At 35.7% G+C, this 27,316-nt stretch overlaps 1 protein-coding gene across 6 annotated transcripts in view; it reads right to left on the bottom strand.

The window, feature by feature from the left end:
• Nucleotides 1-27,316, bottom strand: part of ANKRD28 (ankyrin repeat domain 28) — a 202,609-nt gene that overhangs the window by 27,315 nt on the left and 147,978 nt on the right. For all 6 annotated transcript variants that reach the window (XM_030328697.1, XM_030328700.1, XM_030328698.1 and 3 more), the window contains 10 exons: nucleotides 24,173-24,385; nucleotides 17,264-17,342; nucleotides 16,232-16,346; nucleotides 14,895-14,977; nucleotides 13,241-13,304; nucleotides 11,728-11,796; nucleotides 9,483-9,623; nucleotides 2,578-2,689; nucleotides 1,530-1,556; nucleotides 1,034-1,108 (listed from right to left, as the gene is read on the bottom strand). In XM_030328697.1, coding sequence (XP_030184557.1) covers nucleotides 1,034-1,108; nucleotides 1,530-1,556; nucleotides 2,578-2,689; nucleotides 9,483-9,623; nucleotides 11,728-11,796; nucleotides 13,241-13,304; nucleotides 14,895-14,977; nucleotides 16,232-16,346; nucleotides 17,264-17,342; nucleotides 24,173-24,385 — 978 coding nt within the window. The remainder of the gene's footprint in view (nucleotides 1-1,033; nucleotides 1,109-1,529; nucleotides 1,557-2,577; nucleotides 2,690-9,482; nucleotides 9,624-11,727; nucleotides 11,797-13,240; nucleotides 13,305-14,894; nucleotides 14,978-16,231; nucleotides 16,347-17,263; nucleotides 17,343-24,172; nucleotides 24,386-27,316) is intronic.

Raw genomic sequence — 27,316 nt, 5'->3', positions numbered from 1 at the left:
GGAAATGGCAGGAAGTACTAGTGAGGAAAAGGGCAAGAAAATTCAATGAACGTGTGTTGGTGTTATGAAATACGCAAGGAGAGTATTATAAAAAATAATAGCATATATAAGAAGAAACAATTAAATGGATCACTGAACTTGTAGTGATCCATTAACTTAAGTATACACCCTCCTTATAAGCATTTTACTATATTTAAAACCAGAAGTCTCCCAAAAGGCCGGTGACTATATCGGAGTCTCCTCTTAGTCTCTTTCTCACCCCCAGCAACTGTTAATGTGCTCTGTTCCAAAAATAGACTCTTCTTGTAGCACAAAAAGAACTAGACTGGGCCCTACTTGAAATTTCCTAAAGTAATTCATTCCCACATTTGATTTAAAGAATTGTTACACTTCGCTAACCTTCTCCTCTTAGGGACTAATCATTAAGAGGAAAAATTCAGAGGTTTCTTTTTTTTACAAGTTTATTTATTTTTGAGGGGGGGGGGGCACAGAGAGGGAGACAGAGAATCCCAAGCAGGCTCTGCACTGTCATCATGGAGCCAGACTCATGAACTGCGAGACAACGACCTGAGCCAAAACCAAGAGTGGACACTTAACTGACTGAACCATCCAGGTGCCCCAAATCCTATAGCATGAGTAACTGAAGGACCAGTGAGCACACACTTAGTGCTCCAAGATCAAAAAGTAAGCAAAAAGTTGTAGAAATACCACAGAAAATACAGTTCTGTTTAGCAAGTTAGAAGCCATTCCTTTAGGGCAGTGTTTTTTTAAATTCACATCACAGGTATATTCTCTCCCTTAGAGTAGGCCTTTGGGGGAAATCCAAAGACCACAATTTTTTTTTTTTTTAATAAAACAAAACATAACAAAGTGAACTCAAGAAGTCTCTGAATTTAAAAAAAATTCTTAAGTTTTAATTTCATGATCATCATACATGGACCATCATACATGGGTACTAGTTTAAGTCAAACAAACATATATGAGGTATTTTCAGTAAACCAGCCATCAAGTTGGCTGTGAAGGTAGTACTCACAGCCAAATGTAAAGGGCTTATTGTCGCTCTATTGTCTGAATCACTCAGCATGTCTGTCCCCGAGGTTTCCATTAACTGGGAAGGAAAAGCATTTGAAATGTCAGAAATGGTACTTTTGGATATATTCTAGCAGTTATTCCTGCTCCCTCTCCCCCAAGTTTAAATCAATTTTAGAGTAAAAATTGACACTTGAGCCATTATATTTTAAAATCTTAGTCCATTACATTATGAAAAACTCCACTCAGCAACCTTACACAATAGATCATCACGCATGTGTGGTAAGTACCACAGAATAAGAACTCTGAGGGAGGGCTATAAACTAGCTTGAGGGAAATGCTATTTACTCACCATCAAGTAAGAACCCCCTTCCCATCCCCTGCACATATGATTTCTGTCACTATGTTTGTTCTTAGGAATGTGTAAAACAGGCTTCAGCTCTAGTGAGAGCAAAGAAATAATACTCTGAATAGTAAAGGGGATATTGATTATTACTTACAACATCTAAAGGAGTTTCGCTTGCAATCTGAAATAAAATTTAAAATAAGAATATTTAGCTTAGGAAGTATTCATATATATTAGAGATAAATGTTAACTACAGGTCTATTTATACAAGGCTTCTGTTAAATTCTATTCTGAACTTGTGCTTCCTTTGTCTCCCAAGATTGAGTCTTTTAAATAAACAAGTGTATAACAGACCACAATCTACATTCATGGGTCTAAGATATTAGTCTACAAGATACATAGTAACCTAAGAAAATACCTGTTATTTCTGATAGCAGGTTTTAAGTGCTATATTGAATATGTCAACCTGCTTTTTCAATCTTTAATACTCACTCTCTTTGAGGGGAAGTGAAGTTTAATACAATTTATAAGGTAAATCTAAATAAAGAAACCTTTAACTTGAAGCATTTGTTACACACTTCAGAATCTTTTAACTTGTCTTTGATTTGGCAAAATGGAGTGAATGGTGCATATACTCAAGGATGAGACCATAACTGAAATAAAAAGTTCCTTTGCAGTATTGTCTCCCCTACCAGGAGAGGCTGTAAAAAGAACGGGCTTTTCAGAACTCTAAATATGTGGGAAAAAAGGCCTCCTCTCACAGAAGACATGGTTACAGTTCTTTAGAAATTTCTAGAAAACATTTATTTAAAGGAAGAGAAATGCTACACCAATGTGATGTGGTAATATAAGGGAAGGACATAAGTAGCCCTCTCCAGAGATCTAATTTTCTCCTTTCTTTCCTTTTTTTTTTTTTTTAAGTATGAAACTTATTGTCAAATTGGTTTCCATACAACACCCAGTGCTCATCCCAACAGGTGCCCTCCTCAATGCCCATCACCCACTTTCCCCTTCTCTCCTTTCTTTTTGAAAGGGAAAAGGGAATGCGAGATACTGAGGCAAGTATGAATTTAAGAGGTATATAGGTTCTAAAAATATTAAAAAGTGATAGAGTTTGTATCTTGATTCATTTATTCTCATTTTCATATGTTATTAGAATATAAAATCACATTAGTCCTTCCACAAGAATTCAGGAATCTTACCAGCTGAAGACATAGACGGTGACCATAAGCAGCTGAATAATGAACTGCATTGTATCCTTGCTTGTCACGGATCCCTGGATTTGCATCATTTCTTAATAAGTATTCCAGGCACCTATATATAGTAATAACACATTCAAAATTCTAAATCTTGCATTTTACCAAGGATTAAAACAGCCTGCAACTAAAAACTATTTTTTTACAATTACAATTTCTTACAATTTTTTTCTTGAGTAATGTAAAAATCATAAATATATCTACACGACATAAATTTGTCTTTAAATGACATTGACTGTAACTATCGTAAGAATACAAGCAAAATGTTCATAAGAATGAAGAAAATTCATTCAGAGTGAGTATCTCCAGAGTCTGTCAATAAGCTCAGTGTACCTGCGGGCTGTCTTTTACACAGTCACTATGTATGGCACCACCTATTCCACTCAAACAATATCTGACAGGATTAAACTTAGTGGTGGTGAACATCCAATGTTGGCAATATTACTGCTGACGTATCTGGAACACACAGTGAGTGTAAGATCTCATTAGGAAGCTGAAGAAAGGATATAAAAAAAAAAATCTCAGGAAAACAAGGTCAGATTTCAATGATCTCGAATCAGAGGACTGAGAAGGGTGTTCTCAGTAGAAGGTGGTATGGTGGTAACAAGAAAGACCTTCCCATGGTAGATTTACTTTGTTTCTGTGCGATTAAAACATGAGAAAAATAATTTTAAAAGGCATCATATGGTTCATGACTTGTTACAATTTTATTACGTGTTATTGTTACTGCATCAACAAAGAGCACTGAATTACAAATTAAAAGATCTGTCCATAGAACTTGTTATATACTAGTGATCTTGAGCAAATCAAATAGAAATTTCAACTTTATGGTGAAATGGCCTCTGTTTATTCATTTGACAGATGGGGGGTAGGGCAGAAATCCAACTAAGGAAGCTAAACTCCATTCAGGCTCAAATTCCAAGTTCATAATTATTCATTGATAATTTGTCTAATATTGCAATACTGACTGCAATATTAACTAAATATTAATACAACTACTGGGGGACAATTTATAGTCAAATATTCCTTGTTAAAAATTGAAGTTTCCTTAAGGAGTGCACTTGTCATGATGAACAATGGGTAATGTATGGAATAGTTTAATCACTAAATTGTACACCTGAAATTAATTTAACACTGTATGTTAAATATACACAAAAAATAAAAAAAAAACTGAAAAAATTCGAGTTTCCAAAAGCATACTGAAGTTACACAAAAACAAAACTCTAAAGCAATGTAATTGGTCTTTCAGTAACTATATCATACATACACATAACTATCATCTATCTCTTATCTATCTATATTATCTATTATCTACCCAGGCTATTCTTTTCAATGCCAACCCTTATTTCTTTAATACTGAATTGCTTAAAATCCTTTCAGTCCCCTAGGAATTACTTGCAGAATCTATATTATACTATCCTCAATGGTAGCAAATGTCTATGCTTTTAAGTGGGATTTTTATATTTATGTACAGCTAAAATTATTAGTCAAACATGGTGAACTGGGTATCATTGTGATTAAAACAAACAAACAAACTCAATCTGACTCTAAGGTAAGAAGACTGGTATTTTTTGGTGTTCATAAATTAGCTCTGAGGAGCCTGTACAAATTGTTCTAGGCAGGGCATAAACTGTATCCAGTTTTCCTAGGTATCCAACTCAGAGGTCAATGCTCACTGGAATGCATAAAAGATCTGCAGGGCTGGAGGACAGTCTCACTGCTTTGCAGGCACAAACATTTCACACAAGGGCATATCTATCTTTAATCAAGTTCTCTAGGTGAGAGAGAGAGAGAGAGAGAGAGAGAGAGAGAGAGAGAGCGAGAGAGCAGAAATAGTTCTCCCGAGACCTGAGTACCAGGAAGATTCTATCCGTGGAACAAACTATTTTAAGATAACTTGCTGATATATGAGTACTGAAAAAAAGATTTATTTAAGGAAGGCAAAACAAGTAGGTAAGTTCATGTTTACTTTCTGAAGTAGTAAAGCACATCTCAAGGCATTATCCATAGTGACTAGTCCAAATATACAGCATTAGTGCAGTGTTGGTGGTATAGCATGAGCGTAGCTGCCTTCCAAGCAGTGAATGGTTTCAAATAATTTAAGTGTTACAGATACAGTAGGTAGTTCTTATCATATTATTTATTTTTTACATTCACATTATTCAGATAATTGGTCTCCTGTAACAAAACAAAGGCTAACGGTTGATTAAAAATGATAAAATTCCTTCTACTGGCATGCCTTTTAGATTTTGCTAAGCAATATAAAATTTCTTAACTACTTTGTGAGATGAGCATTACCTTTAACAACTGGAAAAATTACTGTGGCTCACGAAAATCAAATCATTTGTTCCAAATCTTTTGGCTAGCATATGGCAAAGCAAGGACTACACCTTAGGTTTTCTTTTTATCCAGTGCTCCTTTCATGCTACCAATGCCTTAGCACAGGAATTAATGAATTAGAATGATACTTTAACCTGGGTGCTTACAAAATACTGAACCACAAATTATGTGATCTCGAATATCTGGACCTCACATTTAATTTGCAAATAAAATGGAGGGGAGGAAGTCTAATTTTTCTTTTTCTGAAATTGTAAATTAGCACACACACTGATTTTATACAAGTCAAAAAATTTAAGATGAATATTCTCTTTAATCTCTTTCCCCTAACATAAGCTGTATGCAAAACCTGGAGCAATATTCATGGTGAAACAGCTAAGTAATAAACTGCTCTTACTGTTACATATTTTGTTTCCTTCATTTAATATGTTAGACAAATTAAGTATCATTCCAGTTAAGCACATAATTTAAACCAGAGTACATTTCAAACTCTTCCCCTACCACCCATGAGTCCCATGGCTGGTCAGAGCTCTTGGTAAGACCCACTCAGCCCAGGGCAGGGAATGTGGCATTGTTCCCAGAGGCCCTCCTTCCTCTATTTTCTCCCATTATGGTGTATAATAGTGTCTGTTCTTATCAAAGAAGAAAAAAGAAAAAGATATCAAGCACAGTTTAAAAAATACAGCTATTCTTTACCGGAAGATTAGAGATACTGTTCTAGGCATTCAGATATCCTACACCTTATTTGGCCATTTGAGTTAGGTCAGACTATTTCCCCCATTTCACAGACAAAATGGGTAGAGAGATGTGAAGTAACTTGCCCCGAGTCTCACAACAGGTAGCAGAGCCACTATCAAACCCAATGTTGTCTTACATACATTTTCAAAATGAGTTACACAAGCCTGCTGAATATAAAGTCATGTACAAAAGCTAAATGTATTTTCTCTGTACCACAACAAAAGGAAATTTAAAGATAGGTTTATTTTGGCAATAAAAGTATTAAGTACTTGGGAAGAAATCTAAGGATTATAAAGCTTCTACACAAAGAACTGTATGATGCCATTTATATAAAGTTCAAAACAATGATATTAGAAGTCAAAATATGCCATTTTTGTGAAAAATGCCAACTATCACCTTAGAAGTGGATCTCAGTGAAATATATATACTCATAAAAACATTTATATACAATTACATGAACACAGAAAAGGCTAAGGAAAGGCACATACCAAGGCTTTAACTTTGATTAGACTATGATGGACATGAAATGATCTACATACACACACAGAAATATTCAGGTTAATAGTGGTTATCTCAGGAGAACAGGCATGAAGAGGATTTCTTCTCTATGTATAATCAGAAAAAACCACCCCCCCCAATCTTTTCCTTCTCTTATACATACCACATGGGTATGGAGGAGATCCTTAACCATCTTGCTCAAAGACAGCCCTATTTCTCTTCAACTGGCAAAGAGAATTTTATTTATTAATATTTAGTACATTAAATTAATATTTAGTACATGTTTCTTGTGACAGCAACTATGTATTTGAGTCATGACTGTCTATAAAGAATGCAGACACTAGGACAATGGGGGTGACTAAAAGAATGAGTAGAATGAGTCAAGAAAGATTTTACGTATTTTTCTAATATTTATTGAAACTGAAGACAGAGGGACATTAAGGCAGAGGAGAGTTATAAATACTTATATCGCTCTTGGATAGCAGAAAACCAATGTCAGGTATCAAAAATTCCAAAATATAAATAACTTTCCCTGGGGGTGCTGATAGGAAATTAGTAAGTCATCATCAAAAAAACAAAGCAACAGACACATATTACTGAATAATAGTAATATGAAACTATGGGATTTTGTGTTTTCTTTTAGAAAATATTTCATACTTGCTTTGCCAGAATTATATATGAAATCATGCCAGATTCTCTTATTATTCGACCTATACCTGGGAATTAAATGAGCACAACTTAGAAAAATAAATCTTTAATGCTACTGTTTAAGCCTCCAAAACAATCACTTATTGAAAGGATGCCTCTGGTATCCTAAAATGGTTACTGTGGCTTATAGCTTCCACAAAGTTCTCAGGGAACAAATCACTGAGTCAATAAATGATGGCATTAAACAGGATCTCTGGGATTCTGATTCTTTTTTTTTTTTTTTTATTTTTAAAAATTTTTTTTTTTTTCAACGTTTATTTATTTTTGGGACAGAGAGAGACAGAGCATGAACGGGGGAGGGGCAGAGAGAGAGGGAGACACAGAATCGGAAACAGGCTCCAGGCTCTGAGCCATCAGCCCAGAGCCCGACGCGGGGCTCGAACTCGTGGACCGCGAGATCGTGACCTGGCTGAAGTCGGACGCTTAACCGACTGCGCCACCCAGGCGCCCCTCTGGGATTCTGATTCTTTAAGGAAACAGAGGCTCTAAGAAACAGTGTTAGATTCTTTTATACCCATGATCTCAGTTTTCCCCACAATTCTAAGAAGTACGTTTCTTTCTAATCTTACAGATAAAGAAGATTTTGCTTGGCAATTACTTGCTCAGGCTCAAAGAGGTATAATATAGAAACTCCAAGATTTAGACTGGGTCTTTTGGACCCCAAAGCTCATGTTCTTTCTATACATTAGGCTGCTTGGTGTAGACACTGAGAATTAAAACGTTTAAGCAATAAATATTAGTAGCTATGGCTCTAAACCATTGATATGACATGAGAAAACTAATGATTTAATTCACTTTAGTAGTAGTACACCTCTAAAGAAAAAGTACATTGGGGCGCCTGGGTGGCGCAGTCGGTTAAGCGTCCGACTTCAGCCAGGTCACGATCTCGCGGTCCGTGAGTTCGAGCCCCGCGTCGGGCTCTGGGCTGATGGCTCAGAGCCTGGAGCCTGTTTCCGATTCTGTGTCTCCCTCTCTCTCTCTCTCTGCCCCTCGCCCGTTCATGCTCTGTCTCTCTCTGTCCCAAAAATAAATAAACGTTGAAAAGAAAAAGTACATTGGCTTAAAATAAAACCACAAATCCTAAACAGTATGGGCTGAACACTGTTGCTCTTTTGATTTTTGTGCAAGAATTAACATTTAATGTAATTTTCTAAGGGCAGGAGAACTTTGGGTAATCTCAATGTGCATGTGTGTGTGTTTATGTGTGTGACCTCTCAGTGGAATTTATGTAGATTCTGCTGAGCAACACCCAATAACCAGTCTGTGGGAGCAGTGGTAAAGGATTATTGGTAGTGATATAGTCATTTTAGGCATAACCTATTTCAAGAAAATCTATAAATCGAATCCTGAAAGTACAAAATTTATAAATCAGAGGATGATCTATTTTATCCAAATTTACCAAAATACTTTCTTATTTACAAAGTCTTTACCATAGATTTTCTTTCTTTGAAGAGCCACTACCTAAAAACATAGTCAAATAATTTAACTTCTCCCAAAATCTATCTGTACCTAACTATTCTGGGTATATATGAAATTGTACAAAGCGATATATTGTTGTAAACAAAAAGTACATTTTACTAGTGCTTTCAAGATTAGAGTTTTAGCTATAAACCAACATAACAAAGTGCTACTGATAGAAATGGCTTTGATATCAGTTATAAGATTTATAACAAATTAACATTTGTGAATAATACCATCAAATTATGCTTTTTATTTTGAGGGTAAAAAGCAAATAGTAAAAACCAAACAAATAGTTCTATGTTAAATAAAACTTCCTTGACATATATTTTATAAAATCCTTCACTAAGAATCACTATTTATTTTTTCTTAAGGTTATTTTTGCTCTTAACTGACCCAGACACATGGAGAATACCACAGACTGAAGATCACGGTCTCCAAGGAGGTTATGTTTTTCCAAGAAGGCAATGTATATAAGGTACTATAAACAGTTCTGATCAACTTTAGCTGAACATTAATTATAAAAATAATTTACACATCTCTCAATCCTTTGTTCTCATTCAGTCATTCTTGGCCAATATTTAGTTAGCCTATTATCTCATTTACTTATTTAAGTAATATTTAGCAACAACTACATGTCAGATTCTGCGTTTGGTTACTCCCTTATTGGATACCAATTTATAAGGGTCTCTTACAAATATAAAATCTCAACCTCTGACGGATACTGGTATTCCAATCTCTGCCCCATCTTCTGTTGGCATTGTCCATCTCTCTTCTCTTTCCCTTTCCCTACAATAAACTCAAGGCTGCTGCCTCTGAGAAGTCAGAGGGAAAAAACACGGAGGTGATATTAAGATGTGCTTTTGGCAGAGAGGACGACAAGAGGCCTTTATCTTTCTTCTACCAGACCAGTCAATAAGGCAGGTTGCTGAGTAGAAATAGGTAGTAAACTATGATTTAGGAATAATTATGAAACCAATTTATTTCCTGAACCAGAGACTAAAAAAAAGTACAAAAAGAAAATATAAAATTGTATAAAAAACCAACAGCCATCCACATGGAAGATGCTGGTTTATAGAAACAATCCTTCATTCTCACCACATGATACTTACTTGCCATCTGTGTCTGATGTAGCTGCATAGTGCAGGGGTGTGCATCCTCTTTCATCAAGGTCATTCACACTTGCTCCTGATCCCACAAGAGCAAACAGGCACTGGTAATTGCAGTTGGCAGCAGCATAGTGAAGTGGAGATCTTTTGTGCCCAAGTTAATATCAGAAAAATAAAAGCCAGGGACATATACCAGTAAACAAGAGCTTACTCTTACTTGACCCAGTTACAAATAATGTATTTATAGTGAGCCTGAGATTGATTTCTGCCATATACTAAGTCTTTTGGAGGGCTGGACAGAAAGCCAGTAGAAGAAAGTAAGATGGCAGAGAACCTCTAAGAATAGGGAATAAAACAGAAACACAGTTAAATTATTTCATGGTCCCCACAGTAACAATTCTAGTCTTTTGAGTATATCACAGACACCTTCATATTCTGCTCAGAAACTTCAAAACTTTCATTTTAACAAGGCTTTTCTTATACTAATAAAATGTTTTGCAGTACAGAGGTAGAAGAAACTTCTACTCCTGTCTCAGTAGAAGAATAAAGAGAAATATAGAAGCATTTAAAAGAAAGCCCAGTTGTAAAGTATACAGTAAAGGTGCACAGTAATAACAGGATTCTTAAGCAAAAAATGCACATTGTTCACTATTCAGAAGAGTTAGAGTACTGTTTTTAATTTCTAAAGAATGAATATTTATTTGTAGCCATTTTCGTCTCAGTTACTGAAATGCAACAGAATGTTACTAAAGTTAGGAGTCCCTAGTCTTTGGATTACAACTCTATGATGATCCCATGACTTTTCACTTAAAAAAAAAAAAAAAAAAAGAAAAAAAAAAAGGAGGGGGAGGAGGAGGAGGAAAAAAAAAAAAAACAAAGTGAAGGTAAATACAGTCCAGAGTCTTCATGGTATAATTTCTTCTAAAACATTTACTGAGTGAGATGACAGTAAAACATTATTTTACTTTATTGGATAACAATATACTGCAGTAATAGCATTTTAAGAAACACAGTTAACCCTGAATTACTTTCAAGCTTCTAAACTCAGAATATGCTTCCGAGGCCCTCTCTGCATCTGTAGTAAAAAACTCTTCAAGTACTACAAATTAACTAATACAAGATGGATTACAGTACAATTATCAAAGCAAATTGGCTGTAAAAATATTGCATTGCAAAGCCAAAGTGATTTTTGATTTTGCAGGTCATTAGTTCTTTCTATTAGTAAGCCTATGAGAGCAGTCTATTCCTCAAAGTAATTATGGAGTCAAGTAGTTTTTTTTCTTCTTCTGTGCATTTCTGATTCCCTACCGTACATAATTCTGTTTACTTCTGTACTGGCCCATCACATGCACTGACATACATCCACATATTTCCTTCTGACACACACTTTCTTGTCATGTACTTTGATATAATTCTCAAGACACACAACCTTTTTTGCACTGCCACTTTTATTTTTTAAAGTAGGCTTCATGCCCAGCACAGAGCCCCACATGGGGCTCGAACTCACAACCCTGAGATCAAGATCTGAACTATGAGATTAAGGGTCGGATACTTAACTGGCTGAGCCACCCAGGCACCCCTCCACTTCTGTTTTTTAAACCAATGTGAACTGCCTTCCATCATTTCCTGTATGGCTTTAGCACATGCTGTATCAACTCCTACTCTAAATAACTTCGCAGGTCGTGGTGGATATAAGTACTGCTACCATAAATGCTAGTCACAAAGAGGCCTGGGGCTACTTCACAGGTGCTTTCCTACCAGTCATATGAAGGGGTATGTGTGGATGTGTTGTTATGTGTGTATGTTTACACGGGAGAACAAAAATTTCATATATATTTATAACCTATTTCCCCATAGGGGAAATGACAATGAAATGACTTATGGGGAAGGAGAAATGTATTACTGAGTTCTGGGTCTTATGAGTTTCTTGAAGGAACTCAGGCACCATGGGGGTTTACATTTTCATGGTATAAATATGGGAGGAGAAGGAATGATACCAAGATATACAGAGGCGCTCATAAGGTAGACCTGGTAGCCTGGGGCTGTGGCAGGGGCCCAAGTGGAAGACGACTGTGAGTAAAAATGAGTATTTAGAAGTTACTGACTTATTTGGGCTTCTCAATCGTGATCACAATGCAAATGATACTGAACTGTTCAGTTAATTCTCAGAAGCCAGTTAGAAGATCATGCTAATCATTAAGTAAATAACATTAATTACGTTCTATAGAGGAACTATATCACACCGTACCTCCCAAATTTGTCCTTTTTGTTGAAGTCTGCACCAGTATTCAGCAGAAGGTTTAGGCACTCCAAATTCCTAGATGGGAAAATACAGTTATAAGACTTAATTGTCAATAATTTTAAAATGAAATTGGTAGGTTTAAGTAAGTATCAAAGCATGCTTTCATTCAAGTGAAGGTAAAGTGAATAACATGATTTATATTTTATAAAAATTAAAACATTAAAATTCACCTTATCTAGAATTTTTAAAAGTTAGGTACACACATATTGATCAGCACGTTGATAGGAAATAACAAACGAATTACGTTTAACCGCTATTTAAAAGAAAGTTCACATTTGTAGTTTTCCTGAGAGTTTTTAGGAACCTTTAAAACAAACTTCAAACAACATGCTTTTAATGGAATGGCTTAAATTTAAGTGGTTTTTAATACCAAAATAAACGAAAATGGGCAAAAAAAAAAAATTAAACCTGATAACACAGATAACATTCCAAGATGCTTTCCTTATTTTCTCCTATACTATAATTGCTTAGATGTTTCCTTAGTTAAAATTACAGGGGAGTACATGTGTGGATATTTCTATAATTTCATTTTCAAAAACCAGAACATCAACTTACTACATTACAATAAAAACTGTGACTGCCAAGTGATCAGATACTCATGTTTTCTTTTGTCCCTCTCTGTGGAGGCAAGTAACATGGAAGCTAGGTTTTAACTGGAAGGTTCTTTGGTGACCTTGGAAGAACAAGAGGACCCAGTCATAATAGTTCACAATCCATCTCTGGAACTGAGACTGACCTAGTGGCAGGTTCAGCACACTTGTCATCTGAAACCACTGGGAATTATTAAGGAATTATTATCAGGAATAAAATTCTTATAAATGATGTTTTTGATAAACCATCATGAATTAAATGGCTTATTATAGATTTAGGATCTAAACGATCAGAAACATTAGATTAGCAGCATGCTTCAGAGACCAAGAGTTTTAACTGAAGCTTGTTTATTCAAACCAACAGCCTATTTTCCCAGAGTAGTATTTAAAACTTTGTCCAAAATCTTTCAATCTCAAATTTTCTTCTTTCTATATATTAGCCCTGAGTAGAGGTAAGACATACACAAACCATCAACACTTTTTTCCCTAAAATTATGACCAAAAACCCCCAAATACTTTCCCAAAGAACACTAATATTACTCAAAACATCTCTAAATGTTTTGCTGGCTCTCATTTGAAGACATATATTCTTTTCACTTATCCAGAAATAATTTTTCTCTGATAGAAAGCAATAGTTCCTTTTACAGTTTCGCTCCATCTCTCCCAATCACAATTTATGACTCAGGTGGAAGATTAAAAAAAAAGCATTTTCTACTATTCTGGACTTTTCTTCTCCCAAACCACTCTTATTACAGTTTGTTTTCTATTTTGAGGCAGCTCAGAACTAATAAAGAGAAACAAAGAGAAGAGAAAAAACTGGCATGACCAACTACCTTCTTCTTTAAAAAGTAAAAATTTTGTTAACATACCCTCCAGCTGCAGCTGCATGTAGACAGGTCCTGCCAAAATCATCTGGGGTATCTATGTCAAATCCTGTAAAAATGGATATATCTTATATAGTATCATAGATATGTTACTTCATACTAAAGTTCTAAGTCAAGAAATGTCAAGTATCACATACACCACAATCTCAAACAAACCTGAATTACAAAATAGGCACAAAATTATTGAAAATAGCTTAATAATGTCTAATACTACCAAAACATGCCTCTAGAGGACTGGGAGTTTTAGGACAAGTGCTGGCATACTTGTTTAAAAGCCATAGGATACAATGCTTAGTTGGTTGAGCATCCAATACTTGATTTAGGCTCAGGTCATGATCTCATAGCTCATGATATTGAGCCTCAGGTCAGGCTCTGTGCTGACAGCGTAGAGCCTGCTTGGGATTCTCTCTCTCTCAAAATAAATAAACACTAAAAAAAAGCGCCACAGGATACAATGGAATATTCTTCAACAATAAAACAACAACAACAACAAAGTACTGACACATGTTATAATATGGATGATCCTTGAGAACATTTGGCTAAGTGAAAGAAAAGACCACATCTTGGGTGACCATTTCTATGAACTATCCAGAACAGGCAAATTTATAGAGACAGAATGTAATGATTGGTTAGGGAGAGGCAGGAGGAAATGGGGACTGACTGCTAACAGGAGGATGAGGATGTTCTACAACCGACTCTAGTGATGGTCACACATCTCTGCGACTATACCAACAAACACTGAACTATATACTTTAAATGGGTGAAATGTATGTTATGTGAACTATCTCTTAGTAAAGTTGTTTTTCAAAGAAGCCATAGGTGCTCTGCTATCTGTGGACTATTTCTAACACTGAGGAGAAATTTTAGACTTCTCTTTCATAGATAAATGGGTTTGTGAATACTTGTGGAAATACACAAACTTTTAAAGACTTAAAGTAGAATTAACTTAAAAAATTACTAAGAAAAAAGAAGTGTTGTCTCACACAAAATGTTAATTTTCACTGAAACTTTCCCGTAATTCTTTCGGTAATCGTGAGTATTAACATACAAAATATGTTCAACTTCAACACTCTGAGAAACAGACTATCCTTTAAAATCAATGAAATCATATATATTCAGTAATTCTATGCATTTAATAAGGATCATAGTTTTGTAATATTTATAGAAAGCTATAGACCCTGTTTTGTTTCAAACGGACTATGATTATGGTATTTTAACACAGTAATTAGATATGATATAAATAATTTCACAAACCTGGGAGATATTATAGAATGGCTATCAGCTCCTAAAAAAGGAGCATGCAAATGAAGATACTCTGTTTCTAGGCATAAAGGGACAATACTACCATCCAACGAACAGAAACTGCTCTAGAAATATTCTACAACCCATTCCCCCACTAACAGAAAGAAGGAAATCCCTGAAAGATAAAACCTTTCCCAGATCTGAAGAGAAAACTGAATGTTAAAATTAAAGAACCCAACATCTTCTAAGAGGACTTAATAAATGATTCACATTTGGACATATCTACAAGTAATTTTGGGAAAGCAGGATAAAGAGATTAAATTTTGGGGGATTTCGTGGAAAAAAAAAAAAAAAAAAAAAAAAAAAAAGAGAATCAGTCTGCAATGGTTCCACTTACCAGAAGAAAGAAGTTTCCTGCAGCAATCTGAAAAACCACTTAAAGCTGCCAAATGGAGGGGGAACATTCCATGTATGCCACGCCTAAAATAAGTAGGACAGTAACCTCAATACAAGAATAATATAGTCATTTAAATAAGTGACAAAGAAACTAGCTACAGTGAAAAGATAATGAGTCCAAACTTTTACACTTTGAAGAGCAATGTGGCAAAAGGCTAAAGGTGACTGCAGCTTATTTATTATCTAGCAATTTTCCTCCAGGAGTAGGATATTTCAACCAGGGCATTATTGTCCTGATGAACTTTGTTGGATGTGGGGGGGTGGAGGGTGGGGTGGCGGCTATCCTGTGCGTGCAGGATGTTCAGCAGTGCCCCTGGGCTCTACCCACACCAGATGCCAGTAACATCCTTCTACCAAATTATGACAACCAAAAATGTCTCTGGACATGGGCCTAGGGTGTGAAATTCAATCCCCCTGCCTCACTCTTATTGAGAATCATTATCACAACACAAAACGTTCAAGAATGTTCACTGTAGTAATTGTTGTAGCAATAAAAAATAGGAAGCAACTTAAGTTTGCAAATAAGTCGAATGAATAAACTGAATTCTTTATAAATAATTACATTTTATAAAATGAATGAACTAGAGGTATTTGTAGAAATGTGAAGAAAAAGCCTGAATTTTATCTACGTGGCTAAATCAAAAAAAGTTGCAAAAAGTGTACAGTGGCATCACAGTTACAGAAAGTTTACAAGGAGGTTTAAAACATGTTAATGAATATATATAAATGTAATAAAATGTAATAAAAATATAAAGGCACACAAAGGAATGATAAACATCAACTTCAGTAGGATATTTACTTTTGCAGAACATGCAAGAGAATCCATCTTTCTAACAACATCTTTTATAGAAACTTTTATAAAACAAAGCGAGCTGTTCCCACCAAATGAGGGGGCAAAAGACCTACAGGTAGTAGTATTTGGATGAAAAGGAAAAGCATTCAGCATATAAACATTTTTAGGTCTTTTATTTACATTTAGATTACAAATAATTAGATCAAAACAATGAAGAGCTCTAACCAAAACTGCTTATTATTCATAATCTAGAATGAACTGGGGTAAAAAAAAAAAACATAAAAATACACTATGCTGCCTTACCAAATGAAATCATACTAAACATCTATTCTAGCACATCATCAACACAAAGGGGAAAAAGCTCAAGCAATGAATACCATATTGGGCACAAAATCCATACTTCTTGAAATATCTAGAAAACTACAATTCACTGCCATCTGTGTTTCCCAGTCATCACAGCTATCAACGCTGTGTTAAGTACTTACTTTGCAGTGTCAGCACCACTTGTAATAAGAGTGTTGATTAGCAGCTCATGGCCGTACCTTGCTGCTATGTGCAAAGGGGTGTTTCCATTCTTATCCTCACAGTCGATTACAGCTCCTGCAATAAATAGCATACCATCAGATAGTGGACTAATATTAAGTCATATCTGTTATGTGGAAAGTAACATAAAACACTATTCAAGCATAAACTAATGAATATAGAGATCTAACTAGAGTTCATTCATAGGACATTTATTGGGCCAGGCACTGCAGTTATAGATCTTACACTTAAAACAATTTTGTAAACTAAGCATACGTTTTTGACATTTTAAAATGACAAAAGGGTTCTGGGGTCCAGTAAGTTTGGAAACCACTGTATTAAAACAAAAGTAAACATATTTCTTTAGAGCAAGACGTCAGAGCTTTAATGTGCAAACTCCATGTGTCATCAAGATTGCAAGCAATGCTTCAGGAATTATTTGATCATGAAACTACTACTTTTTCTTTGCAGAACCGTAACAGCTATTATTTTGAGGACTACTAACAGTTGCTTGGAACACGGCTTGGCAAACACTAAAGTAATGTACTGAAGAGTTTTTATTTAAAGGTTTAGCTTGGCTAGTGCTACTTCAAATGCAAAAGAATATAAATTCAGAAAATAAATGAAAATCCTAAAAATAGTTCAAAACATTCAAAGGGGGAAAAAAGATACATGCAACAGAGTTTTGTTAACGTGTAATACAAACTGTGATGGAAAGGCAAAGTCTTCTATTCAGCAATGCTTCAAAAAAGCCCACACTAACTGCTAGAGAAATAATATTTATAATTCAGGGGAAACAAAATGAAAATAAATGAAAAACAAATTGTGAAAGAAACATATACATGGCATTTTGTACTCTTTATTATTTGATTTTCATAAGATCTGAAATCAAATATTAAAAATATATAGACTGTTATAACAATTCCACAATACCATTCATTTTGTGGATGTTTTTACTACATGTAAGAAAAAAAACAAACAGAAATACTTTTTACCACTCTGGATAATGGTTTGTGATCTGGAGAATCTACCGTGGAGGGCAGTCATGTGCAGTGGGGTTTTCCCATCCTTGCTCTGAAATAATCAAATAAAAGAGATTTAAAATTATTATTACATCTGTCATATGTAATCCTTAGTTTTATTCTGAATGTCCTCTCACATCTTTATTTTGTAAAACTATTACTCAAACATTAAGTTTAGTTCAAGCTTATGGAGGCAGAACAGTTCAAGCTGTTCAAAATTAGGAACTTTTAATTAATTAATTAATTTTTAAACATTTATTAAAAAAATTTTTTTTAATGTTTATTTATTTTTGAGACAGAGAGAGACGGAGCATGAACAGGGGAGGGTCAGAGAGAGAGGGAGATACAGAATCCAAGGCAGGCTCCAGGCTCTGAGCTGTCAGCACAGAGCCTGACGCAGGGCTTGAACTCACGGATGGTGAGATCATGACCTGAGCCAAAGTTGGACGCTTAACTGACTGAGCCACCCAGGTGCCCCTAAACATTTATTTTTGAGAGAGAGCATGTGCACATGAGCGAGCATGTGCAACACGGGGGAGGGGCAGAGATGGGGACAGAAGATCTGAAGTGGGCTCTGCACCAACAGAGAGAGACCAACGTGGGGCTCGAACTCCTGAACCATGAAATCATGACCTGAGCCAAAGTCAGATGCTCAACTGACTGAGCCATCTAGGTGCCCCAAGAATTTTTTTTTTTAAAGTACAGATATTATAAAGCACAAATATACAAAAAACCCTCAATACCTACCATTTATAAAAAGCTATGCATGGTAGATACGGTATAATCTTAATATCTTTCCTATTTCATAGGTGGGTAAACTGAAGCACAAGGATGTTAAATGATTCAACCAAGGTCACATAATCAGTAGTGGTACAGCTAGGATGTGTTTCCCACATTTCAAAAATTCACATTGCTACAATTCTTTCATTCTAAGAAATGCTAAATCCCTCCTCAATAAAGAAAAAAATGAATATCTGAATTAACTCCACCACTATAATGCATTTAGAACACTTTATTAATTTGTTCATAATTATTGATAACAAATAGCTTTTTTCTCAAATGACTTAAATTAATCAGACTGGCTGTGCATGTATGTATTTAATATTCAAGTTCTGAAATTCGAAAGGACTTTGTCAAAACATGCAATATGACTGTAACAAAAGAAAGAAAATATTTTGCAATTCCTAATCCCTCAGCAATACTCAGCATACCTTCTGTGTGTGTATGTATGTTTATATATATATATATATTTTTTTTTTCTTCCAAACTGAAATGTGGCAAGTGTCCTAAGTTTACACTAAAACTGTATAATGCAGACCTCAAGAAATGCTCCTGTCATAATAATGGAGTGTTAGACGAACTTCATAATTACTTATATATATTTGATTCCATAATTTTATATTAATTTTTTCAAGCAAACAAGCCATCCAATTGGCAATTTATCTCAAAGAACTTTCAAACCTTTGCAGGCAGTGTGTGCACAGGAGGGAAAACAAAACAAAACAAGCAAGCAAACGAGGTAGGCTCTGGAGTCACAATGACCTGTGCTGAATCCCAGTTCTCCAGTTACCACAGCAAGATTTAGGAGAAACTGCCTACCATCTTGAGCCTTCACTTCTCGACTGACAGTGGACACAAATTACCTCTCCCTCATAGGTCTGTGGTACAGAATAAATAGAATAATCTTTGTAAAACACCCATATAACATACCAGTGTCTGTTATGTTTGGTGTTTTTATCAATGTACCAGTTGTTATTCTTTCAACCAGAAAAGAACAAAACAAAAAGTACAAAAGCATTTTAATAAAGGGATTCTAGTTTGTAGTATCTTTTCGAAATGTTCCCTATATAACATATCTTGATTTTTTAAAGTTTCTTTACTTTGAGAGAGAGAGAGTGTGCGAGCAGGGGAGGCACAGAGAGAGAGGGAGAGAGTGAATCCCAAGCAGACTCCGTGCTGTCAGCACAAGCTTGATGCAGAGCTTGATCTTACAACTGGGAGGATCAGGACCTGAGCCCAAATCAAGAGTTGGATGCTTAACTAAGCCACCTAAGCACCCCAACATATCTTAATTTTGTAATGTTAATTTTTACCTATAGACAGACATGTTTTAACAAAAGAAAAAAACAAAGTAAAAAAAAAACAAACTAAACTGTAATATATATTTTGAGTGCATAAAATGATGAACTTTGAAATATAGCTAACATTTACATAAATAGTAAGCACTATGTTCCAGGCAGTTTTATTTTTTATTTTTATTTATTTTTAATCTTTATTTATTTTTGAGAGTGAGAGCAGGAAAGGGACAGAGAGAGAGGGAGACACAGAATCTGAAACAGGCTCCAGGCTCTGAGCTGTCAGCACAGAGCCTGATGTGGGGCTCAAACTCACAAAGCATGAGATCATGACCTGAGCCTAAGTCCAGCACTTAACCAACTGAGCCATCCAGACGCCCCTGTTTCAGGCAGTTTTAAAATATTTCATATACATTAGTCATTTACTTCTCAAAACCCTATGAGTTACATACTACTGACCTGATTTTATAGGCCATGGGGTTAAGAAATGTAACAAGGTCTCATAGCTAGTATGCAGTCCTTTACTATATACTATAAGGCTATAGGTGGCACTGGATTAACATTTTTACTTTCTATATACTTACTGATTATAAAAAGTATTCCAAATATACTAAGAAAAAAATTCAGATTACCAACTGAAAAGTCCACCATAAGCCATGTTAAGAAGGGGGAGGGCACATTTATTTCCCTCTGAATTGGGGAGACAATGGGTAAATTTCTTTTTTAAGTCACCTTAACTAATTTGAGAATCAAATTAGGAGTTTTAAACAAAAAATAAAGATCTACCAACATTCTAAGAGTTGGTTTCACAGGTGACCATAAACAGCAACAACAGTAAGTAAGCCACACATACTACTTCCTAGATTTAAGTTTTAAATAAAATATTTCGGTATTTTATCTGACCAATATTTATTCTTAAGAATAAGGTTAAGGGGCGCCTGGGTGGCGCAGTCGGTTAAGCGTCCGACTTCAGCCAGGTCACGATCTCGCGGTCCATGAGTTCGAGCCCCGCGTCGGGCTCTGGGCTGATGGCTCAGAGCCTGGAGCCTGTTTCCGGTTCTGTGTCTCCCTCTCTCTCTGCCCCTCCCCCATTCATGCTCTGTCTCTCTCTGTCCCAAAAATAAATAAACGTTGAAAAAAAAAAAAAAAAAAAGAATAAGGTTAAGTGGGAAGATACACATTTCAGTGATACAATCAACACAGTAGGGCTCATGTAAAGCAAGGTAAAAAAAAAAACAGACCTATATTGCTTTTTAAACTCCATTCACTTTATCTCTATGCAGTACTTTGAAAGACAGCCGATTTAAAAACTTATAAATGAATAACTGAATAATTTCAAGCCTAAATTCACATTCCAATTTCTAGTCATCCACAAGTTGATCAGGGACAGAAACACCAAAATGGAGAAAGAGATGACTTGATACAGAGAATATGAGGGCTACACCAAGTAGAATCTTTTATAATGTAAGGCAAGTGTCAAAGCCTTATTAGCTTCTTAATCAAGCAACAATTTGATAGGCACTATATTTGGCAATGATAGGAAACACAGGTGTCTGGAATGAAGATATATTCTTGAATGAATATACATTCTTATTGGTTGAAAGCATATAGCTATCAATAATTTTTATATAATTTCAGATCTGGAAGGTACCTTAGAAGTCATTAACAACATGGGAATTGTGTTCCAAAGGAACTTAGCTAGAAGATAGCTGCACAATCGCATTTAAATGGGATGTCGTACATCCCTAGGCAAGATTAAGGCAACTTTTATGAAATCTATTTCTTTTTATCTTTTTTAACTTTTATTTATTTATTTTGGGGGGGGGGGAGGGACAGAGAGAGGGAGAGAGGGAATCCAAAGCAGGCTCTGTGCTGTCAGTGTGCAGCCCCATGCGGGTTTGATCACATGAACCGTGAGATCATGACCTGAGCCAAAACTAAGAGTCAGATACTGAACTGACTGAGCCACCCAGGTGCCCCTATGAAATCTATTTCTAAGCCAACATCATAGGTTGTTGCCTTAAAATCTACTTAACCACCACATCTCAATTGCTTTGCTAAAAAATTCCCTTGTGGTGTATAAAATCCACCATTGGTTTTTTTCTAAATCAATAAAGAGGTAGCTTCAAATAGGACCACTGGTCTAAGCATTACACTGTAAGTGAGCCTCATGTAGGACTAATTCTCATTTCTATATTTCAAAAGAAAACAGAGTTAAAACAAATCACAAATAGAGTTAAAACAAGAGTCAGCTACATAGGCAATGACATATGAATCAAGTGATCTATCATCAAATTATATTCAATATTCATGTCTAAATGGCATTGTATAAATAAAAAGCCTAATTTTTACCCCTTAAAGACAGCACAACAGAAACTAAAACATGTGTCATAGCTAATGATATAGGTAAGCCATGATCCTTAATATTTCACACACAAAAGATAATTCAACTATAGTCACTTGATCATAAACAGATCTCACAGAAACTAAAAATATTTGGTTGTGGGGTGCCTGGGTGGCTCAGTCAGTTAAGCATCCGATTTAGGCTCGAGGTCATGATCTCACAGTTCATGAGTTTGAGCCCCACTTCGGGCTCTGTGCTGACAGCCCAGAGCCTGGAACCTGCTTCGGATTCTGTGTCTCCCTCTCTCTGCCCCTCCCCGACTTGTGCGCAAGCACGTGTGCGCGCGCTCTCTCTCTCTCAAAAATAAACAAACATTAAAAAAATTAAAAAAAAAATCAGTTGTGATCTTTTGAGGAATGTTAAGACCTAATCTGTATTAAAAAATATTACTAGGCTTTTGAGGAAACAATTAACAAATTTCTTTCCTTCACAAATGTTTAGATATTGTTCTGGTCCCCAATTATCCAAACAGCAGGAATTCTTCAAACCAAAACAAGGAGTTCAAATTTATTATCAAAAATTTTTAGCAATTTTTTAGATGATTAAAAAAAACTTTAGTATGTAATATGACTGAGAACTGGAAACTTGAAACATATATCAGGTATTTTAAATTTAAGCATATACGGGGCGCCTGGGTGGCTCAGTCGGTTAAGCATCTGACTCTTGACTTGGGCTCAGGTCACGATCTCCAGGTTCATGAGTTCGAGCCCCATGTCCGGCTCTGTGCTGACAGCACGGAGCCTGCTTGGGATTCTCTCTCTCCCTCTTTCCCGGCCCCACCCCTGCCTGCTCTCTCTCAAAAATAGAAAAATAAACACTTAAAAAATAAAAATAAAAAAATAAACCTAAGCATATATATAACAGGAGTTCTTTATGATACCTTATATCATATCCTTTCCTTCCTTAAGTATAGTACGCATAAATTTTGTCCTGTAGCTGAGAGGGTAATTTATAGAGCAAAGACCTAATTATATATGGACTTGCTGCTATTGCAGCTGTCAGACAGGAAGTCAGTGGCATCACTAAAGGCTTATCTAAAGTTAAGAGACATAAGAAAATGGATTCTTTTCTCTACCAGTCTGAAGGACACTGGCTCATCGTACCCACAAAAGATGAAATCTTAAGAAATTAAAGTTCTGAAAAACACATTTTAAGGTTCAATGTTTTCACTAATCTGAAACAGTTCAATTTTTTTTTGTGCTTTTCTTTTCTTCGTAACACGAGATATGGACTGGCAAATACTCAAATAATGAACTGATGAATTAACACAGAATCAATGAGAATATCTTGGAAAAATCAAAATGATGATTACACATTATAAAGTAGTGATGTTCAAAACTGTGGCTGCATGTGGCTTCTCATAGAATTATATACTGACAGTACATTTATCGGGGCTCCAGAATTCTCACGTATTTCAAAATTCAAATGCTCATTCCTAAAAGTAACTGTAACCAAAAAACAAAAAACCAGCTATTCCTTACATGTAACACATTGATACTGGTCTTTCAATTTTTATAAAATTGAAAAAAAAATTGAAAACAGAAATGTTGAAAGATTACTGTGAACACCCATATACATAGCACCTAAATTCTATCACTAATATTCTACTATAAGTGCATCATCATATACCAGCATGTCCACCCTGCCATCCACCCAATTATTTCATGTTTTTCAAAAGTCGCAGATATGTCTAAATAGGTTGGTATGCATATCATTAATTAGGGTTCAACATCAGCTTGGTGTGTTACCTCCTAAGGGAAAATTTATAAGCAATGAAGCACATAAATCTTAAATGTATTATTTCATGAGTTTTGACAAATGCTTATTTATATAGTATAAAGCCTGTCAAAATATAGAATATTATCATCACCCCAGAAAGTTCTTCTATGTCCCTTTTTCATCAATCCCTCCTCACAGGGGCAACTGTTTTATTTCCACTACAGAATCTGGAACCCAATATAGATGGAATTTCATCTGTTCTAGAACTTCATATAAATGGGAATAATATGTATAGTCTTGTGTAAGGCTTTGACTCAGCATATTTTTTTTAATGTTTATTTATTTTTGACAGAGAGAGAGAAACAGAGCATGAGCAGGGGAAGGGCAGAGAGAGAGGGAGACAAGAATCCGAAGCAGGCTCCAGGCTCTGAGCTGTCAGCACAGAGTCTGATGTGGGGCTGGAACTCACAAACCGTGAGATCATGACCTGAGACGAAGTCAGACGCTCAACCAACTGAGCCACCCAGGCGCTCTGACTCAGCATAATATTTTTAAGATTCACCTGTGATCTTTTGTCTATCAGTATTTTGTTCCTTTTTATTGCTGAATGGTATTTGTTATCGATATTGTTTTAAACACCCAACTCCTAAATACTATAGTATGGATTCTGATTTTATTTCATACCTTCATATTGACATCAGCCCCATTGCCTACTAGAAGCTCTAAACACAACGCTCCATGTGTTGATGCAGCAGCAAAGTGCAAAGGAGTAAATCCTTTTTCATTCTTTTGATTTACATTAGCACCACAGTCTATAAGTTCATTCACTACAACATCTTGTCCATTATAGCAGGCTACATGAAGAGGTGTATTTCCATAGGCATTTGGTTCATTCATCTATTGGAAGAAAAAAAATCTCAATGTTATGAAGCAGTCTTGCTTCTTGCTTCAAGAATGAAGGTTATTTTAGCACTGTTGTGGTTGCAATCAAATTATTAAAGTGAGAAACAAGGATAAATACACAGATAAGGTTTATAATCATAAAGTTCTTTTAAAATAATGAATATTCACAAAAGCATTTTGGTGTGAAATAGATTTTGTACATTCAAGGAATATAATTTATACATACAATGTCTGCTTCATGACAACATTCAATGATTTCGAGAGAGAGATTTTAGGAAAACGAAAACTAAACGTATTTCTAAAAGCTTTCAAAGTAAGGGACAGTTGTAAGAGTTAAATCTAAGAATCATGACAAATTAATGCAAACTGAAAATTCTGAGATATACTGAATAACATGCATATTTTCAATCTTTTCACTTGAAGTTGTTAATGAAGATTAAGATTTTAAACAATGAGTGGCATCTTTTTCTACTTCATTTTTGCAACAAAGTTGGAGTCTAGATATTTTCCAGCCTTACATGTTGACGCTGTAATAAAATGAATGTGTTCAAACGAATATGCTCAATGTTGAGAAGTAATTCTTGCAGCTCAAGTTTCTTTTTCATTTTGTTTCTAATAAAATAGGTGAATGCTTTATAGTTTTTTTTCGTTTTTTTTTTTGTTTTTTAGAGACAGAAAGCATGTGAGATAGAAAGCATGTGAGTGGGGGACAAGGGCAGAGGGAGAGAGTAAGAATCTTAAGCAGGCTCCACACTCAGCCCAGAGCCTGATGGAGGCTTAATCCCATGACCCTGGGATCATGACTTGAGCTGAAATCAAGAGTTGGATGCTCAACCAACTGAGCCACCCAGGTGCCTCTATATGGCTTTTGTGTAAAGAACCAGACCTTTGTCCAAAGAGATATATGGCCTTTGCCCTTGTCTTCTGGGAGGTAATCTATGGCATACTTGATAGAAGGTTCCTTTATTTAGGGTGGGAGCTGGCTACACTGGATCTTAGAATAGGCTTGGCCACAGTCAATAGTGTAAGGGCAGGATCTGACCATGCCACATAAACCAACTGTGTCATTTGAGGAGAAGGGGGAGCTTTGGCGCTCTCTGTTATCAGTGGACTTGGAGACTGAAATCAACCATGTGGGTAACTGATCAATCAACCAATCACACTTATGTAATGGAGCCCCAATAAAATCTCTGAAAACAAAGCTACGGTGAGCTTTCCCGGTTGGCAAATACCATGAGCATATTCTCATATACTGATGCTAGGAGAGTAGGGAGTCCTAACTTCATCAGGAGAGAACAATGGAAGCTTTGTGTTTAGAATACTCCTGGGCCCAGCCCTATGTGTCTGTTCCTTTGGCTGATCTTAATTTGTATCTTTTTGTGTAATAAACCATGGGTATAATAGTTTTCAGTAAATTTTTTGAATCCTAGTGAATTATCAAACCCGAAGGTAGTTCTGGGCAACACTCCAAACTTGTAGTTGGTTGGAAGTAAGGGTGGTCTTGTGTGGAGACTGTGCCCTCTAACTTTGAAGTTGGCCCCAACTTACCACAACTCTATTTTACATTTTCTTTTCTGAAATCTCTGGGAACAGAAACTGAAGGAAGTGAAAAAGGAACACTTAACTTTGGTCAAAGTACCTAGATTTCATCACCAAAAGCTAAGACACATGGAATAGATTCCCCTCAGTCTCCAGAACTTTGAGAGATTGAATCTGTTGTTTTAAGTCCCTTACTTTATGGTAAATTGTTATGGCAGCCCTGGGAAACTAATAAATTATGCAATTGGAGGCCACATGTCACTAAACAGCTCTAAGTCTGACCACTTATTTTGAAGAATGCTCTGTCACCATGGTTTACAAATGTTATTCTACTGTCAATAAAAGAAATTTTAAAAACTGCACTAGAATGGATGTGAAACAGAGCTATAGAACTGCTGAGCTGAAATAAAACTTCTATCTGTTCATACTCTACAGGACCCTACTTAACAACATTAGGATTTTTGCAACTTCTCACAATCCTGACACATTTAGTAACTATTTGCTTGCTTCAGGCAGTGTTTCATATAATCCTTAAATTGAGTCTATTCAGCTCCACAATTCTGCCTTGCATTCTTTGTCCAACCAGACTACCATTTACATTTTATTGTTTTTATAATTGATCTAAAACACCTCCCTCTGAGGCAAACCATAAGACCCTCTTAAATACTGAGAACAAACTGAGGGTTGATGGGGGAGAGGGGAAAGTGGGTGATGGGCATTGAGGAGGGCACCTGTTGGGATGAGCACTGGGTGTTGTATGGAAACCAATTTGACAATAAATTATATTCAATATTAAAAAAATAAATTTTATGTGAAACTAAAAAAAATAATAATAAAAAAAATAAAACACCTCCCTCTGGCAGAGCCTAACCCTCTCTCTCCTTCTAATTTGTTCTTTAAAAAAAAAAAATTATTTTCAAGAGAGAAAGAGCTTGAAAGAGGGGAGGGGCAGAGAGAGGCTGGGGACAGAGGATCTGAAGCAGGCTCCACAATGACAGCAACAAGCCCGACATGGGGCTTGAATTCACAAAACGTGAGATCATGACCTGACCCAAAGTCAGATGCTCAACCAACTGAGCCACCCAGGTGCTCCCTTCTAATTTGCTCTTTTTAATCTATTTTGAACAATCAGATGAGTTTGTCAAAACTGTACCTAAAATAAATATACTAAGAGAGGTATATAAGCACAAGTGCTTAAAGGATGGCCTGTGAAAGTGACAGGCATTCTTAGCTATCTCAATTCAGAAATCAAATACATTCTGATAAAGCAACAACCCTCCTAACCAAACAGATTTATACAGTAAGGAACACTTATAGTTGATGGGCAAGAAGCCTTGAGTTTTCCTGCCTAGCTCTTGCCATTATTTTGTAATGTGAACTGCTACA

This window comes from Lynx canadensis, chromosome C2 (assembly GCF_007474595.2).
Source record: "Lynx canadensis isolate LIC74 chromosome C2, mLynCan4.pri.v2, whole genome shotgun sequence".
Lineage (NCBI taxonomy): Eukaryota > Metazoa > Chordata > Mammalia > Carnivora > Felidae > Lynx > Lynx canadensis.
The sequence above is the reverse complement of the archived record's forward strand: the minus strand, read 5'-3'. Positions and strand labels throughout refer to the sequence as shown.